The sequence below is a fragment of the Prionailurus bengalensis genome, chromosome B3 (assembly GCF_016509475.1).
Source record: "Prionailurus bengalensis isolate Pbe53 chromosome B3, Fcat_Pben_1.1_paternal_pri, whole genome shotgun sequence".
NCBI lineage: Eukaryota > Metazoa > Chordata > Mammalia > Carnivora > Felidae > Prionailurus > Prionailurus bengalensis.
In genome coordinates, this window is record NC_057355.1 from 142,765,707 (window position 1) to 142,784,495 (window position 18,789).

The window sequence follows — 18,789 nt, forward strand, 5'->3', positions numbered from 1 at the left end:
GGCAGGCCATCTCCAATCTCCATTTGCTCCAGGCATTTTGAGTGGGATGCTTGCTCTCTGTCTTGGCTTCCCCGCCTCTCCAGCTGTCTGCCCTACAGGCACATCCCTCTGGCCCATCCCTCTGGCCCACCCTCAGTCTCTCTTTCTTCCCTCTGGCCTGGCCTCACCCTGGGCCACTCCAGCTCCAGGCCCTGCTGTCCTCTCCACACACAGACTCATCTCTCTAATGCAGTCTTAGCAGCCACTGGCTTGTGTGCAAGCCTCCCAACCTTCCTCCTGCCGGCTGTGTTCAGGCTCCTCCGCCGGCCCTCCGGGCCTCTCCCACCTGGCTCTCCCCCGCCTCTGTGCAATCTCATTTCCCACCTGTCTGCAATACAAGCCGTTCATTCCTATCAGACCAGCCCTTCAGCCCGTAGCAGACCCCGGATCACTCATGCCGTCTGTCCTTCCCATCGTCCTTCAAGCACTGGGACGGTCAAACCAGCAGTGCCCGCAGCCCTTCAGGGTCCCACACGTGTTTTTCCTGTGAACAATCCCTCGTCCCCCTGTGCTTGGTCTTCCTGACCAGGTCCGGGGTAAGGTCTTCAACCTCCCTTCTGCCCACGATGTCCAGTGATGTCACTTGCAGGGACACTCGCAGGGACAGAGCCCCCGCCCTCACCACGCCCTCTGCTTCTGCCTCTGAACCCAGTGAGGCCCACACACCGCCCTGATGGAAACTTTTTACTCATTTCACCCACAGTGTGTTCAACCCATGCAGGCGAATACTAACAACTTGCAACCCTTCAGACATGTAAGTGAATTAGAACATGTAAGGGAATCACATGCGGTTATATCGTGTAGGTGAATGGTAACAATTGTGTGACAAGGAGCTCAAATGTTGGCAGTCTCTCCTGCGCCCGGGGGACCATCCAACGGAGACATTCTTCTCTCCTGCTTCCTCCTATGTTATTTCCCAGCACCGGTACTTGACGCGGAGCGTGGTGGAACTCCAGTCATTAATGCAGTGTGTGAGTGTGTGTGTGTGTGTGTGTGTGTGTGTGTGTGTGCGTGTGTGTGTGCGCGCGCGCGCTGGGAAAGTTACACACTGGTGGGTCCGGGTGCCTCTCCTGCTATGGAACTTGTTCGGAACTCGCTGTCTTCCCGAGACGGAATGCACACGGCTCTCTGGGCTCCTGGAACCAGTTAACAAGTGTGTAATGTGACAAATCTGTACCGCAGGGGCCGATCAGAGGGGAAGGAGCCGAGCAGATGTTGTGGCTCCTTCCCAGGCCGCCCAGACTGTGCGGCCCCAGGTGCCCCGGCCTCCATTTGCAGCGGCAGGCCGCCTCTCTCCCCGCCGGCGAGCCGACGGCCGAGCGGAGTCACCACCCCGCGCAAATCCTCCCCGGAGGCCGGGCCTCGTGGCGGCGGAAAACGTGTGGGGAGAGGGGCGCGCCGCGGCCGGAGGACGCGGCCAAAAGCGGCGCCGCTGCGAGGGGGAAACGCGGCCGAAATGGGCTGGCACGCAGTCCATGTTTGGGCCTGGAGCTGCGGGCGGGCGCGGGGACGGGGCCTTCGGGGAGCGCGGGCCTCCGCGCCCGCAGTGGGGGTGGGGAGGGGCTCCCCCCGGCCCGGCTCCCCGCGCGCCCGCCCCGCCGCTGCCTTTGTCCCCCGCGCCCCCCCCACCCCAACCCCTGCGTCCCGCCCTCCCGGGGACGCCGCGGTCCCGAGAGGCGGCGGGGTCCGGCCCCGGCGCCCCCGCAGGCCCCCAGCGCTCGGGCACCCGGCCGCCCGGCCGCGTCCCCGGCCCCCGGCCCCGCCCCGCCGCCCCGCCGAGGCCGCCCCCTGGCGGGCAGCGCCGGCAGCGCCGGCGTCGGGCCCGCGCGGCGGCGACGGCGGCGGCGGCGGCAGCGGCGGCGGCGGGCCCGGGGTTGCCATGGTAACCGGCCGCGGCCGCCGCCACAGCAGGGCCGGCCCCAGCGCCAGCGCCGGCCGCGGCTCGGCTCGGCTCAGTGTGGGGGTGAGCGGCGGCGGCGCGGCCGGGCCGGGGGGGAGCGGGCGCGGCCCGGCGGCCTCAGCATGGAGGACGGCTTCTCGAGCTACAGCAGCCTGTACGACACGTCCTCGCTGCTCCAGTTCTGCAACGGTGAGGGGCGGCGGCCGGGAGGGCGGGGGCCGCGGGCGGCGGGGGCCGGGGCCGGCGCGGGGGCGAGGCCGGGGCCGGGAGGCCGCGCAAAGTTGCGGCGGAGGCGCGCGGTTCCCGCCGCCGCGGGCGCATTGTGCAGGCCCGCGGGCCGCGCCCGGCTCGCCCCCGCCGCCCGCGCCCCGCGCCCCGCGCCCCGGGCCCCGCGTCCGCGCCCGCGCCGGGCCCGCCAGGGCGCGCGGGCGGCGGCCGGGGGTGCCGGGGACCCGCGGAGCGCACGGGGCCGGGCGGCGCGTGGGGAGGCCGGGGCGGCCGCGGGCGCGGGGACGTGTTGCTCGGGGCCGCCCGGTTCGCGTCCGCCTGGGAGGGTCCGCGGGAGGAACTCGGAAAACAGACCGCCGAGTAGCACAGCACTCCCTGGGGAGGTGCGCGGTGCTCGTGGCGGCCGCTGCCTGCGACGCCGGTCAGTTCTACTTTGGGGAAACCGCCGCCGTGCAACGCGGTGCACAGGAGCGGCGAACCTGGCTGGAAAGTGCTCGCACTGTTTTGTTTACGGGCTGGTAGATCTTGTTGCATTAAAAAAAAAAAAAAATTTTTTTTTTACAGGAAGGAAACGGTAAATAACTACCAATATGACATCTTTAAAAGAAAAATGTAATATTCTCGTGCTTGAAAGGCTTTATTTAGTCTCACTAGCAGGGTTGAAAAAGATTTTCACACCACAGCATATTTTATGAGAACCCGACGTATGATAATTCACGCACAAAAGTTAACCAGTTTTTTTTTTGACGTCGGATTTATTGCTTTATCAGAGGGTCCCAAAAGTTTGTCAACGAAGAAACAATGTGTGTTGTATAGAATTTGCGAATAATTTGGCATTCTAGGTGCTTTGACAACTTGAGCAATTTATTTTTGCCATTGTAATTGTGGTTTAGGGAAACTTTTCTAGCTCATCAACACCTGCCTGCAAATAGGAGGTATTAGCTGTAGCAATGAAGATCCCTGGGTGTGTTGATTCTTCCTCTATAATGATAGTTTAATTCCTGGTGGAATCGATCTCTTTTTCGTGGAAGCGTTTTCCTGATGGTTTTAGCAGCCTGTAATTTTCATGTTAATCACATGCAGGCCTTCATTAACTTAGTAATGCGCTCTTCAGTGGAATGAAAGTTTTGACTCTCCAGATGTAACAGCAGTTTCCCAGAGCAGAAGCCCTGTGTTTTCGGTCCTCAGGAGGTGTTGAAGGCAGATAGAGTGTATCTGATGCTCTGGGAGCCACTGGAATCCCTCACAGTTTGCAGTCGTGGGTCTGATTTTGCTCTCCCATAGGTTGAATAGAGTTCTCGGCAATATTTTGAATAGTTTCCTTAAATGACCTACAATCAATCCTATTTGAATTACTATTTTTTAAATAATGTTTATTTTTGAGAGAGAGAGAGAGAGAGAGCGGGGGAGGGGCAGAGACAGAGGGAGGACACAGAACCTGAAGCAGGCTCCAGGTTTCCCTTGTCAGCACAGCGCCTGATGTGGGGCTCGAACCCACGAACTGTGAGATGATGACCTGAGCCGGTCAGACACATAACCGACTGAGCCATCCAGGTGCCTCTTGAATTGCTATTTTTGATGTGAAGGTCGTACAGCCTCCTACATGTTTTCGATAAAAATCCTTTTATGTTAGTTGTGAAAAGCATGTGGCTGAAAATTACATTAAGTGAATTTCAGGCAGGAAGGGTTTTGAAACATTAATATGTGGGCATATATGCTGACAGTTTGATTTAGGTTATGAAAACGAGCCTAGATATTTTTATTTGAGCAGTTGTTTGGGGGCCTGGTCATATGTTCCTAAATAGCAGCTCAGTTGTAAAGTTGACCTACACATCTATTCATGAGTGTTTTGGTTTTCGGCCTTTTTTTTTTTTTTTTTTTGCTGTTAATTGCTCGTTTAGCAGTATTGATAAAGTACTTTACTGGAAATGATGTCTAGAAGCAAGTAAAGGCCAGCTCTTATATGTTGCATGGGTAACAGTTTAAGAAAAAATCACATTAAAATAGCTAAACTCCAACAGTAAGATCATTTCATCACACAAGTGAATGAATCATAACGGTTGAATTTCTTTCCTCAGACAGTTCTTAGCTCTGTTTTTATTATGTTTTGGTTACCATATGAATAAACTTTACAGCACGAGTAGTTTATGGGGGCAGAAATGGACGTTAACGGATGATGTCTTAAGCAACAGATGTTTTGCTGTGAAATTCTTCACTTTAAGAGGCTTCCATTAAGTGAAAAGATAAATGAATACAATTCAGTTAATGACTATGATGATTCGATTAAAACACTGAATCGTAGCAACACTGTTTCCCCGAGAACTAAATTAAACATGTGGGTATTTCATTAGCTGCCTTGAAAAACAGATTTTTTTTTTTCTTTTTAAATTAGAGATTTACACGACAATGGCCAGGCCACAACAGTGTCATAGATGAACTCCTCCGTTTTCGTATGTTGCTGAAGCTTCCAGCTTTTGATGGTGACAGGAGCTGAAAGGTCATAGTTCCATGGTAGCTTCAGAAAATCCAGGCCATCCCTCTTCGTTGGGGGACGGTCACAGTTAGCATCCTCCTGGCGAGATAAACGTATAAACGAGCGGGAAAAGAAAGCTTTGTTCGAATGAATAAATTTCCGTCTTCCTCTGATCTGTTTTTCCTCGCTGTGTCCCCTAATTTGCAGCGGATACTACGTGTGAAGCCAGGCGATGTGTAGTTCATTCTCTTCTTTCAGATATTGGTACCTTGATGTTAGGAGAAAACTTGGGCAGCGTTTGTTTTTGTGTGTGTGTTTTTCTTTCTCTCTCTTCTCTTTTTTTTCTCCCAAGTACTTAGAACTCTTGTCAAACGAGCTAGAAACCGCAGACTTCTTTTACTGCTCCGGGAAAAACCGCACCAGTTGAAAAGTGAAGAAAAGTTATCATTGATAAGCCAGTTTAGGATTTGGGAAATACTTAACCGTTCTCTACTCCCTGGTTTCTCCAAAGCCTCCCGTTGAGGTAAGTGGTGGTACCGCCCTTTCTGGCACAGGAGGAAACTGAGGCTCAAAGAGATTTGGTGACTTTATGAAGCCACACGACTCGAAAGGCTTGGTTCCGAATCTTTTTGTTTGTTTGTTTCACTAGCAGCTTTACTGAGATATGACTGACGTACCTTTGAAAGTGTACAACGAAGTGCCTTTTCACGTAGTCACAGAATTGTGCCCGCTTCACCGGTATCTAATTTTAGAACATGTTCATCAGCCCAGAAAGAAACCCCCTTGTCACTTGTCCCCCCCCCCCCCCCCCCGCCCGAGACCCTGATGACCACTAATCTGCTTACTGTCTCTGTTGAGTCTGAATGTTCTAATGTAAACGGAATCATCCCGACATTCGAGCTTTTGTGTCGGGCTTCTCTCACTAAGCATCGTGTTTTAAGGTTTGTCCAAGCTGGTAGCATTTGTCGGTTCTTTGTTCCTTTTTATGGCTGAATAACATTCCATTTTATGGATGTACCGCATTTTGGGGATCCATTGTCCAGCTGATGGGGTTTGGGGCTGTTTCCACTTTCTGACTATTACAGAGAATGATGCTCTGATCGTTCGTATACAGGCGTTTGCGTGGACCTGTGTTTTCACTTCTCTGGGGCAGATGCCCAGAAGCGGAACTGCTGGGTCGTATGGGAGCTCTGGCTTTAATATTTTTAGGGAACCAATCTGAATCTTTTGACGTCGAAACTGTCTACCTCTTTTTACATTGCACCTTGCCGATGAGAGAGGAGCAGAACTGGAGGAAGGAGGGAAGTGGGAGCAAAGAATAAAAAGTTGCTATTTCATTGAGTCACTTTGGATGCTTTCCATCAGTTGGGGCTCACCAGGAAGCATTGTGCACACCCTTGCTGAGAGGCCATGGGTTGGAAGATCTCAGCCTTTGAGGGGACCTAACAGGTTACTTCATCCTGTGGTTGACCTTCTGAAGCCTTTGACCTGCTCCTTCAAAGCACAGCTCACCCAGGAACCCAAATGGAAAGCAGATGAACACAGAGCTGCTTCCACCGAGGCAGCATGAGAAGAGCACCCTGGCCCTCCTCGCCTGCCCCCTACCCTTACCCTGGTCCGGTGCCCCCCTCCCTCCAGGGCTTGAAATCTTGGTGGGATGGGAGGATGCTTCAGAAGGGATATAGCTACTGTTTGAGCCCTTCCGAGGGACTGGAAAGTCCTCTCTCTCCATGCAGTCCATTCCTTCTTTGGACAGTTCAGGCTGCCGGTTCCTATTTGGCCCAAGTTCTGCATCTTGGATCCGCAGAGACTGGGTTTAATCTCTTCTCCATACACGAGGTTGTCACATGTTTGAAAACGATTGTGGCTGCTCTTTCTGAAGTCTTCTTCCAGCTAAACATTACCATGGGAAAAAAATGTGCCTCATAAGATACAATTTTAATCATTTCGGATTGCCTGATCTACATGTGTGTTTCCTTTTGTCCGTATGTCTTTTAAACTTGGACATAACTGAATGTGGTATTCTAGACATGGTTTTTAAGCAGAGCAGAATAGAGTAGGACACTTCACCTCCCTTATTCTAAAGTTTATACTTCTCGTAATGCAGCCTAAGATAATAGCTCTTTTGCTTTGTACTTCTTACTGATCTTCACCTAAAGTTCTTGTCTGTTTTATATGTGTGATGGGTAAACTCTTTCTTTTCTTGCTTTTACCTTTGCTTTTTGAGGGTGAGTTTCCTGTAGCACGCAGGGCCCCATCAAGTTACAACACCGTTGTAGTCTGGGGTGTGATGCTGTAAATAATCCTGGTGCTCAAAAAAGATGTTTCAGCGTTATCATAATATGGAAGCTGGTCATTGCCTTAAAGGGTTATGATTCTGGATAGTAGCCTTGTCTCTGTCTTCCCTTGGAAGGTGTCACGAGAGACCATCAAATTCCTTCTAAAGCCGGTACAGAGTTTAACTACCGGTTCCCTGATCTTCTCCTACAAGTGTTACTTTTTTTTTTTAAGTTTATTTATTTTGAGAGAGAGAGAGAGAGAGAGAGAGCGAGCGCACGGAGGGGAGGGGCAGCAAGAGAGGGAGAGTCCCAAGCAGGCTCTGCACTGTCAGCACAGAGCCCAGTGTGAGGCTGGAACTCGGGAAACTGAGGTCATGACCTGAGCCGAAATCAAGAGTCGAATGTTCAACCGACTGCGCCACCCAGGCCCCCCCCCCGCCCCCCGGTGTTACTTTTTAATAACCGTGGCGGGTCAAGTCAATGATACCTGCTACTCCCAGTGGTGTTGTGAAATCGCCATTATTAGTCTTTTGAGCTACTGCTGTTTATATTTTCTAGTTTTGAAACAGAAAATCTTTTTAATTTCTAAGGATTTATATTTTGAAAATTAAGAATAATTTGTTTAAAATCTTGAACATCTTTAAAAAAAATTTTTTTTAATGTTTATTTTTGAGACAGAACAAGCGGGGGAGGGAGGGGCAGAGAAAGAGGGAGACAGAGAATCCCAAGCAGGCCCTGCAGTTGTCAGCGCTGAGCCTGATGTGGGGCTCGAACCCACGAACCGTGAGATCATGACCTGAGCCACAACCGAGTCAGACGCTTAACCGACTGAGCCACCCGAGCGCCCCAAGAATTTCTTATTGGTACATTTGGTTCTCCACCCGGCAAGGAATTTATTTTATAGCCAAACCACAAGCATTTATGACATTATAAACAAACCCAAGCGTTTTGGTGGAAAATTCACAAAACTGTGCTTAAAAAGTAACCGTTAGTTGGTTATTGCTAATTTCTGAGATAGTGTGAGCCTTTTTATATATTCTCTTTAAAAATAAACACTTTAGTTGGGTGGAAGGTAGATAAGGAAAGAGGAGGAACATCTTTGTTGGTAGTGTTGTAATCAGGTCAGGCCGTAAAACTAGTAACGTGAAAAACTTAATCACAGCGGCGTTAAAAAACCGTACATTAAAGCGTTGATTTTATTAGTAAGGGCTTAAAATCAATGGTATTTGGTACTACTTATAAAAATCTCTTTCAGGAAAAAAATCTTTAAGCTTATTTTGAGAGAGAGTGCGTGCTCACACGCACGTGAGCGGGGGAGGGCCAGAGAGCGAAAATCCCAAGCAGGCCCCACTCTGTCAGCACAGAGCCTGACACTGGGCTTGAACCCACGAACCTCGAGATCGCGACCTAAGCCGAAGTCAAGAGCCAGGTGCTTAACTGAGCCACCCAGGCGCCCCGCTTTTGGAAAAAAATATTTCTTATTCATCTTTAAAGTCCTAGCTTATTAATAGGGGGTTTCTAGTATTAGCAAAATGTTTTAAACACCAGCAGAAACTTCGGTAATCAAAGTGTGCTGTAACCTCGCAATGCTATGGAGCTGTCAGTCCAGCATCCTGCCCCCAGAAGCTTCATGCTTTTCTCACTAGATGTTTGACCCATAGATTTAATACTCTGCTGGAAGCAGCAAGTGGGCTTGAATGCAGTCCAGGACTGGGGGTGTCCTGGGGTGCACACAGGAGCAAGTGCACATCCTCTTTGGTTTACTTTAAAGAAATGGCTCCTTGCAAGAGTTTCTCTTTCTTTAAAGAACTAATTTCTAAAAGAAGAGTTAGGGAGACATACTTCCAATTTTGTTTCTTCTAAAGCTGTGTCCTTGTTGGAAAATAGTCTTGGTGTGGAAAGCCACCTTTTTGCAGAATACTTAGTTGTGTCTTAAATTGCAATATTTATTCTGCCAGCTGTCTGGAAAAGAACTGAACTCTCCGGGCTTAATAAACGACCCTAGATTTCCCTAATAATCATCCTGGACTCTTCTCTCCCCCATTCTCCAGTCTCATTCGGCGTCGTGGATTCTGCTGATCATCCATCCATCCCCGCCGCTCCGTTCAGAAGCTCGTCATTCTCAGCTGGGTTTTTGTTTGTGTTTTTGAATGGCAGCCCCAAGGGGGTGCCTGGGTGGCTCGGTTGGTGAAGCATCCGACTTCGGCTCAGGTCATGATCTCGCGGTCTGTGAGTTTGAGCCCCACATTGGGCTCTGCAATATCAGTGTGGAGCCCACTTCGGATCCTCTCTCTCTCTCTCTCTCTCTCTCTGCCCCTTCCTGCTGGTTCTCTCCCTCTCTCTCTTTCTCTCTCAAAAATAAATAGATTAGAAAAAAAATGGCAGCCCCAAACTTGTCTTTCTGCCAGTCTCAGCCCCCTTCAGGGTGTTCCAAGGGTGCACATTGTCAACGTGTTGCTCATCGGGAGCTAGACATTCAGTGCTGCCTTCACAGTGAGTTACTTAATGACCCCAGGGATAGAAGGTGCTAGGAAGTCTAAGGAACCTCGTAGAGGGTTGCAGGGCCTGGACTCGGGGCATGAGTATTGGCGTCTCCTAAGGAAGGCCTGTGTGAGTTCTTCTTTCCAGGATGAGTGGAAGTCAGACACTGCAAGGGGGTGGGGGGAGTGGGCAGGGTAGGGGGGAGAAGAGCCCTCCAGACCAGGGCGAGGGATTAGGAAGTGGAGAGTGGCAGGTCCTTTTGGAAACTGAAAGGCCTCCTACAGGGAAAGAAAAAGGAGTAGAGTGGCTTGAGATGAAGGAGGGAGGGTCCCGTGGGGCTTCTCGGCCACACTGAGGGGTCTGATCTTCTTCTGAGGAGCAGAGAGAACGTGGCAGAGAATTTTGAGGCAAGGGAGTGACGTGGTCAGAGCCTCAGGGAGTTTTGGAAGGGGGCTCCCCCTGCAATGTGGAGGGTAGGCTAGAAGCAGAGGGGGAGGGGGCCGGAGTCCACTGCAGAAGCCAGGGGATTGTGGTGGTGATTTCCACTCGAGGGGCACTTAGGGCCACCTCACCAGGACGTGCATCATCGGGGTCAGGGGGAAGAGGGAGCCAGGGATGACACCGAGACTCTGGCTCATCTGAGCGCCATTTGCAGAGCTAGAAGGAGCTAGAAGGATGGGCAGGCAGATGATGGTGCGGCTTGCGGGTGTGAGGGACTGTGGGCCATACAGGCTGAAGGGCTGCGTGGGCTGTGAGCTGTGGGCTGTGGGGCGCGGAGCTGGGGAGGCGTCCGGAATAGGGATACAAAATTCGAGAGCCATCAGTACATAGCAGCTGAAACCACGGTAGAGATGAGCTCACCTAGGGAAGAATTTGACGCTTGGAATGCTCTTTCTGGAAGGCAGACCTGATCACAACAGCCTCCTGATTGAAAGTCTTTGGTGCCCCCCTCCCTCCCCGGGCACCCAAGGCCCTTAGCAGGGGCTGCTGGCTGAGCCAGCTCCTTCCTCCCCCCCCCCCCCCACCTGCCTGAGTCTGGTGAGGCCTTTCCCCGGTGGCCATGTGGTCATCTAGTCCATAAATCTCTGTTACCACGATTATCCCAGAGGCCCGTCACTGTGGCTTATTTTCACGTGTCATTAGGCTGTCACCACCTTCTGGGCAGAGTCTCCTGGTGATCATCTCGGTAGCTGTGTTTCAGCAATGCCCTCCTGGTCCCTAACGGCTCTTCTGGTCAACGCTGGTTAAGTGGGATCAGGGACCACCGTCCTGGCCCCATCGCACCTCCTCAGACACATGCACGGGCAAAGTGTCTCACGTGTAACAGGTGTACCCTAAATCGTGGTTGGAGAAAGCTGCCGGGCCACTTCTCTGTTTGCTTGAAATAAAGTCTGTGTTTATGTGTTCTTTATCGCATGTGTTTATAGATGACCACGTGGCCACCGGGGAAAGGCCTCACCAGACTCAGGCAGGTGGGGGGGCGGAAGGAGCTGGCTCAGCCAGCAGCCCCCCTAAAGGCCTTGGGTGCCCGGGGAGGGAGGGGGGCACCAAAGACTTTCAATTAAGAGGCCGTTATGCAGTGTGGGTGTATGACATCGTGTGACATCCAACTCTTCCCCTCATCAAAGGACGAGCGGACTGAGGCTTTCAGAAGACAAGGCATTTCAGGCGAGGGACCTTATCGGCAAAAGGCCAGACACGCCACTGGCCCGGTGGCGTCCCACTCGTCTGCACAAACATCACAGAATGCCGCTAGCTGGACGCCGGCTCTTGAATCCACAAGGAGAAACATTTGTCAAAAGCCCTTTGCGGTGCAGCGGGCTCCAAACGCATTATTTTCAGCCAAAGTAATTGACACAACGAGGTAGTTCTTGGCACAACCAGCATTTTTTAACATTACACGCGATTTGGCTCTTAAATCAGCACCCCCCCCGCCCCAAAGTTGTTTTATGTAACGAGAATTTCACCATTCCTGGAAAAATACGCTCCAGTCGAGAAACCATCGGGTGGACTTCGGACTTGCCTCTGCTAGAGCATCCTTCCACATCTTAGCCGGAGTTACGGTGCCATCAACAGCTGCAGATCCTAGGAGGCGAACTGGGGGAGGAGGCTTCGTCTGCTGGGGAGTCACTCACGGTGCTTAACCGTTCCGGGCGTAAGCCGCGCAGACTGCTCCTCGGGGACCGCGTGGGAGCTCTAATACAGATAATCATTTGTTAGCGTGGCTCCACCAAATTAGTCCTTTAGAAAGTAATTAAGCAGGACTGCCCACACACCAGTGCTCCCAAAGACTGAGATCTGGCCCCGTGTGTGATAGCTCTGCCTTCCTTGAAAATGGGCTTTTGCTGAGTCGCTGTAATTTAATTAGATACAGATACGTGTTCATACCGCATCTTGTACATAATTATAACGCTCTCACCACACGCTTGTCATTCCCAGACCGGACCTTGTGCTCTGGGAGGTGGGGCCGGGGCCCCTGCGTCTCTGGCTGCCCGTGTAGGCCCCGCTGTCCTGTGTAGACCGTGGGGGGAGGGGAAGGGAAGCTCTCGGCAGGCAGCAACAGGCGGCTCGGGCCTGAGCGCTTTGCAAGTGCCCCCTTTCTCCTCGCCGTACCCCTTTGACGTGGTGCCCGTGATGATCCCCGTTTTGACAGTCCAGGCAGCAGAGGCCCTGAAGTCTGGGTGACTTTCTCAAGGTCCCCCAGGGGCGCCTGGGTGGCTCAGTTGGTTAAGCGACTGATTCTTGATTTTGGACCAGGTCATGATGTCACAGTCTGTGAGTTCGAGTCCTGCATCAGGCTCTGCGCTGCCGGTGAAGAACCTGCTGGGGATTCTCTCTCTTCCTCTCTCTGCCCCTTTCCTTCTCCTGCTCGTGCACTCTCTCTCTCGCTCTCAAAAGAAATAAACTTAAATAATAATAATAAAAAAAAAGGTCCCCCTGGCTGACACTTTTCAGAGCTGGGATTTGAACCCAGGCACTCAACACAGCGTTGCCGAGTGCCCAGTTACACTTGATGCATAGTGATGGGAACCATCATGGACACAGAGGGGGCTTAGGAGACGGGTTCATTGTGTGCCTTGCATGCCACGTACTGGCTCAGACCTGCGTGCCCTTCCCTGGCTCGCGGTGGGGTCTCCGGACATGTTTCCTTGTCTTCACCCCCGTTTCCCTTCCCATCGCCCCACTTCACTTTCTGAGACAGAAATCCCATTTATCTCTGATTTTCTCAAAGTCCCATGGAAGTTCCCCCATAGCTTGGAGGACAGGCCCAAATCTGGAACCGCCTCCCACCTGCCTCCCTGGCCCCCAGGGGCCGCCTCCTCCCCTCCCCACCCCCCCAGCACCCTTGGATTCTGAAAAAGTCCAAAGGTGCTTGACATGCATCCTCACAGGCTGCGGCCCTGCCTTCCACGACCTTCTTCACCCGACTGCTCCTCACGTCCTTTAGAACCCGGCTCCCTGCCCGGGGAGGCCTGCCCAGCTCAGAGCTGCTTGAGGCCAGTTCACGTGGTGCCCCCGGGCCTCCGGTCTGAGTCTCGGTGCACTCCAGACCAGCAGCTTCTTTTCTAGAGGTTGCTGTGACACGTTCAGCACACTCCACTGACACGAGGGCCCACACCGCGGGCCTTGACCCAAGAGTGGGTCATTTCAGGCTGGTAACTGCCTACTTAGGAAGTTTTAACCGTCTCTCTGAGTAGCCCCTGCAGCTGCGTCCAGTCTTGGTGTGAACAGCTCTGTTACTTCCAGGCGCTCCCCAGCACCCTTATCCTGTCATCATATCTGTTCTTTTCCTGGAACCACTTTTAAGAACTTGTAATCGTGGGAAAATACACATGGCGAGAAGTGCCCCCGCCTAACCGCTTTCAGCCTACAGCTCAGGGGCACTAATCACTCTCCCACTGCTGTGTAGCCGTCACCACTGCCCATCCCTGGGACGCTGTCATCCTGCAGAACTGAAACTCCCGAGCCCCGCCCCCAGCCCCTGGTGCCACTCCCCCCCCCTTCACCCCCCAGCATTCACTTTCTGTCTCTGCGAGTTTGACTACCCTACAGATGAGTGGAATCCTGCCGGATTTGACCTTTTGTAACTGGCTTATTTCACTTGCTGAGCCCTTTTTAAAACCATTGTTTCATGAAGTTCTAGAATCCCAAACTGAACAACGTCTGACTAAGGGTTCAAAGCTGGGCTTAAAAAAAAATGGGATTATTACCTCGAAGTTCAAGGCTGTCAGAGCCCCTGCTGGGTGTCACCTGATCCCCCCTGCATGGGATCTAGCAGCTCTCCTGTCTGTGTAAAGTCTAAGCTTCTTATCTCTGGAATCCGTGTAATAAAAAGTGTGTTCTTTCCCGGAGCTAGCATCAGTACAAGGCCAGGCTCCAGAAGGGCGGAGCAGAATTCGGGAAACAGGGCTCAGACTCTGAGCTGTCCTGTAAAGCCATCTAACAGCCACAGAGGCCCCTCTGACACGCAGAGAATGGTGACAAGTGTCTAAGCTCTCTTAGGGATGGAGGAGGTGGGAAAAAATGTTAGAGCAGTGTAGAAAAATGATGAGGGGCATATGTTTGCTACAGAAATTCCGTGACATATGCCTTCTGATCACCAATAGCATGCATTCTCTCGCAACTAGCTAAGAATCTAAGAAAGGAAACAGCAGATGTGAGACCCATGATCTAGGAAGGATTTGGGCGGGAGTCTTGGAATATCTCTTGAGTTTTTTCTTTTTTAGAGATTGCTGTTACACATTTGGCACAGTCCACTGACATGAATGTCTGGTTGAGCATCTCATTTGCAGGACTGTTTAAAAAGATAAGCAAGCATAGGCTGCCTGTGTGTAAAGTGGATCGTTAGCTCTTGCAAATTAGCACCAACGATCACGTGCATCTCTTTCGAGACCCTCTGTAGCCTATCAACAAATCACTTTTCCCAGGGTCCAGAACGTGGGCTTTGGAGACGGACAGGTCTGGGTTGGACCTTCAAAGGAGCACGTTGCAGCACCCCGGTGCCCCCAGCAGCCTGCCAGCACAGAGAACGGGACGGAAGCGTGGAGGGAGGGTCTGGAGGGCAGGCGCCAGAGGTCCTGCAGCGTGGTCTAGAATGGAGAGGTTAATGCTGAGTGGTGAGTGTTGCCGTCCTGTTCTCTTGATGGTTGCAACAATGTTGTTCTATCCTGGTTCCTCATGCTAAGCAGGCGTCCCATCGATGTTGGATTTGGGGTCTTAGCACATCCCTCTACCTACCATTGCGTTCCTCCAGGATGCCGAGAATTGCCACGGCTGAGTAGTCAAGCCTTGTCGACCCTCATCCCCTCCTGTTTCCGTGCTGAAATACAGTTCATCCCGGGCCCGGCAGAGACGGTCTCCTTCCGCCTTCCTTCAGCTTTCCTCTGCGCTTGCAGATTACGATACGTGCACCTCTGAGTGGCGCTTGGTTCACTCCATCTTGCATTGTGGCCGCCTCCGGTGCGGTCTTTGTTTCTGCCACCAGCTCGTGAGATCCTTTAGGGCAGGGTCCCTGCGTTGTCTGTTTATTTTGCTTCCTTCCTTTGTTGTGCAAGGTGCCTCACACGTAGGGTAGGTTCAGTAGACGCTGCTGAATGAAAACTCAATAGTAAAATTTTACAAAGGGCCTCGCTATCTTCACATTATCATGAAAGGCGAAGGGAGAACTTCCTGGTGCTGAAAAGCTTTTCAGTAATACCAAAAAACCCTTCTTCGTTGTTTACAGTAGTGAAATAAGTCAGTCGTGTGTAGCAAAGCCCCTGGATGATGGCCATCAGCGTGCAACCTTCCAACACGCATGGCTTACACATATCGGTGCACCTGGTTGGTGAAACACTAGACCTGCGACTAAAACTGCCTACGTGTGCAATTTGAGTTTGTTTCTTACCCGGTTGTTATTCACCGTGGCCTCTACGCAGCGTCCAACCACCGGAGTCTGTTCCCACACCGGAGGGATTTATGGAGAGACGGTGCACTGTGGACTAAGGGATTTTTCAAGGGTCATCGCGAGGCGATCTTCGTCTCATTGACCGACCCGAAAGCGTAGCCCCAGTGTAAAACAGTCCCTGCTCTAGTGTAGAGTGCTTCAGATCTGTGTCTCAGTGAATACAGCCACACTCTAAGGTGAGTAAGACACTATCACACTCATTTCAGAGAGGATCAGGTAGACGGAGGGATGCTGGGGAGACTCACCGCAGCCACGCAGGCAAGTCTCCCACAAAACCCAGGGCTCTCTGAACCCTGCCGCGCTGCCTTCCGTTCATTGTCTCCGTGTTAGCATCTACGTCCAGCTGGTCGTGTACCTCTTTAAGAGTGCTTAACTGAAAAAAGAAGATAAGACCTAGATAATTGCACCTTTTATTCTGCAAGTTTTGGTGTTTTCCTGGATCTTGGAAATTATTTATAGATACACTCTGCTTTAAGAAAACCTGACATTTAGAAATCCGGATGTATAAAACATAAGGCATTGTGAGATTATTTACAGGATTCTATCTCAGTTTCTTTTTAATTTTTGTTTTAAGTTTATTTTTGAGGGGGGGCAGAATGCGAGCGGGGGAGGGGCAGAGAGAGAGGGAGACACAGAATCTGAAACAGGCTCCAAGGCTCTGAGCTGTCAGCACAGAGCCCAACACGAGGCTCGAACTCACAGACTGCGAGATCATGACCTGAGCCAAAGTCGGATGCTTAACTGACTGAGCCACCCAGGCGCCCCCGTGCATTTTCTTAAATGTGTGAATTTCCCTATCTTTTTAAATACCATATTTACCAAATGTTGACCTTCACCATCACATTTAGGTAAAGTGCTATGCCTTTTTTTTTTTTTTTAACTCCTGTTCCCCTGAAATCACAATCCAGTGTTTCCTAAAGAGGTGGAGAAACCACCGGTCTCACAGTAGCACATCCTTATGCGTGCAGTTTTCCGTTCTCACCCTGAGGTGTGTCGGGCTCTCGGCCTGGTGCCCCGGGGCCTAGGCTGGTGCTCTGTCTGTTGGCCAGCTTCCGACCCTCGCGCGGTGCCCTGAGATCCGGTAGCCCTGAGGGAGCAGAGGCCGCTAACTCAGCCCACATCCCTTATCTGGGATTTCAAAATCCGCAAGGCTCTGCACACCAGATGTTTTTTGGTAACTTGTTTGTTACTTAGACTTGGCCTGATCTGAAATCATTTGGTGAAGGGGGAAAAACAAACAAACAAACAAACAAAAAGACTACAACTCCTCTGAATTGAAGCATGTGGTTTTAATGGTTTATGTGTATTTCTTTTTGTGTGAGAGTTCTGCTTTTCTGTGCTTTTGAGCGTGTTTTTATGGGTGCTGCCCCAGGAGCCTCTGGGGATATTGGGTAATACATGTACCTGTTCCATGCTTCTGTTCCCAGGTCGGAATCTGTATTCAGAAGCGTATCAGGCACCAGGAGGTTGGGGGGGAGGGTTTGTGTGCCTGTGGGACCTGACGGCCAACCTGGCCCTGTGCACGGGGAGGTTGCTGCCGAGAGCGCACGGCTGGGCTCCCTCCTGTCCTGCATCCGTGGGCACTGGCCTGCTGCTTGGCCAACGTTCAGGGAAAAGCCTGGCTTGTAGGTGAATGGTGCCCCTGGAGGGAACCCTGAAGCCATGATACTGCAGCCACCTGTCACCGAGTCTTCTAGAGCCAGCCGGGTGCCTCCAGAGCCAGGCAGCCCGATGTGCCTAATGTTGTGCTGACTTCTGTCCCGAGGAAGCAAAGCTCAGGGAGAGTCTCCTGACTTCACTATATTCCTCCCTCCCTCCCTCTGTCCCATCCACAGGAATCTGTGTGTCTCCTTTTTTTTTTTAAACATTTATTTATTTAGTTTTGAGAGACAGAGACAGCACGAGCGGGAGAGGGGCAGAAAGAGAGGGAGACCCAGAATCCAAAGCAGGCTCCAGGCTCCAAGCTGCCAGCACAGAGCCCGACGCAGGGCTCGAACTCACGAGCTGTGAGATCACGAGCTGAGCCGAGGTCAGACGCCCCACTGACTGAGCCCCCCAGGCGCCCCTGTGTGTCTCCTGTTAAGGGGCCTGGCACTTGGCTGTGACAAGTACCCCATCTGCCTTGACATCTACTGTCTGCGGCTTGCGTATTGTTGTAGTTTCTCACCCGTGCTCACACCGTTCCGTGGCACGGCTGGGCCTGGCCTTCTCCATAGTAAGGGTTGGGCGCTTCAGCGAGGAACAGCTCTCTATCTGCAGGCCCCACACCCCCTATTTTTCCTAGCCTGCTGCCTTCAGAGGTCCTCTGAAAATTATTTGTCGATTTGGGCCAAATTTCTACCTTCCGAGACTCACCTTTTCAAAACCCAATCCAGATGGGGTGGTGGCTCTTCTCAGATTCCTGGGACAAGGCACCCGACTTCAGCATGTGCCTTAGTTCTCTGTGCTGAGAAATGGGCTTCCTGATCCCTGCCAGCGGGATGGTCTGGGTCGTTGTGCCTTGTGGTGTGAACTCCAGCCCTCTCCCGACCCTGTGAGGAAGTGATGTTTCCCCTCCCCCACATGCAGAGACATCTGCGGGGTGTCCCCCGATGGTGTTACCCCCCGTGCCTTTTGGGGTTCACCTTCTCTGCTCCTTTCTGACATGCTCAAGAGTGTTGCCTGGCTTCCTCAGTGAATGATAACTGTGCGTTGGAATTGATACAACAGAGAATAATTTTGGTGGTTTGGGCCTGCTGACTTTCTCAGTGGTGCCTTGGCAGGTGCCCCCCACTCCCAGGTCACATACGCTCGAGGGCATTTCTGAGGCTGAAGACAACAGACCCCTCTGGGGATAGATAGCCTGAGAAAGTCAATCTAATGAATGTTGTTTAACTATATCCACATGATGAGTCCTTTTTTGATCTACTGTGACTAGAAACAGTAACTGTGAGGCTGGCGAATTAGCATCTGAACCTAGTGGCCTTTTGGAGGGACCAAATAGCATTCAGGTGTTTCTGGGAGTTTCTCCCCTGCTAGGAGCCTCTTGGTGACCCTTTCTGGTTGATTATGCACTCCCAGGGTGCACGGCCCTCTTCCCTGGCCAGACAATGGGTTCTACAATTTGTCTGGCTCAGGGATTTCTTCCAAACCAACGAGACTCAAGAGTGTCAAGATTTAGGGCCTGTTTGAAACGGGTGGGTTGGGAGGGGGAACACAGGCTTCTCCGCGGGGTTGCTGAAAGTTTCAAGGGTCAAGGAAATATAAACCTTTGAATAGAGGCTCCCGAATTGTTTGTTTGGAGTTCCCAGTGCCTAGCATCTCAGTTACCAACTGCTTTGTTACAAGTTGCTTTTCTTCAGCTAAACATTCTCACCGGAGGGATGAAGCTTTTCTAAGTGTAACAATTCTCTTTCCTGATCCATTGCTAGCAAGGGGAGAGTGGGCAGAGGGCCCTTTAGCC

General features: G+C 51.9%; 1 protein-coding gene across 3 annotated transcripts in view; it reads left to right on the top strand.

The window, feature by feature from the left end:
- The window catches only part of EML1 (EMAP like 1), a 186,430-nt gene that overhangs the window by 53,432 nt on the left and 114,209 nt on the right, over window positions 1-18,789 (top strand). The window contains exon 1 of one of the 3 annotated variants that reach the window (XM_043557009.1): window positions 1,966-2,128. The exons of 1 other annotated variant lie outside the window; for it this stretch is intronic. In XM_043557009.1, coding sequence (XP_043412944.1) covers window positions 2,062-2,128 — 67 coding nt within the window. In that variant the 5' untranslated portion in view covers window positions 1,966-2,061. Of the gene's footprint in view, window positions 1-1,965; window positions 2,129-18,789 lie in introns of those variants that run through there. One more of the 3 variants, XM_043557007.1, reaches the window with a different exon arrangement.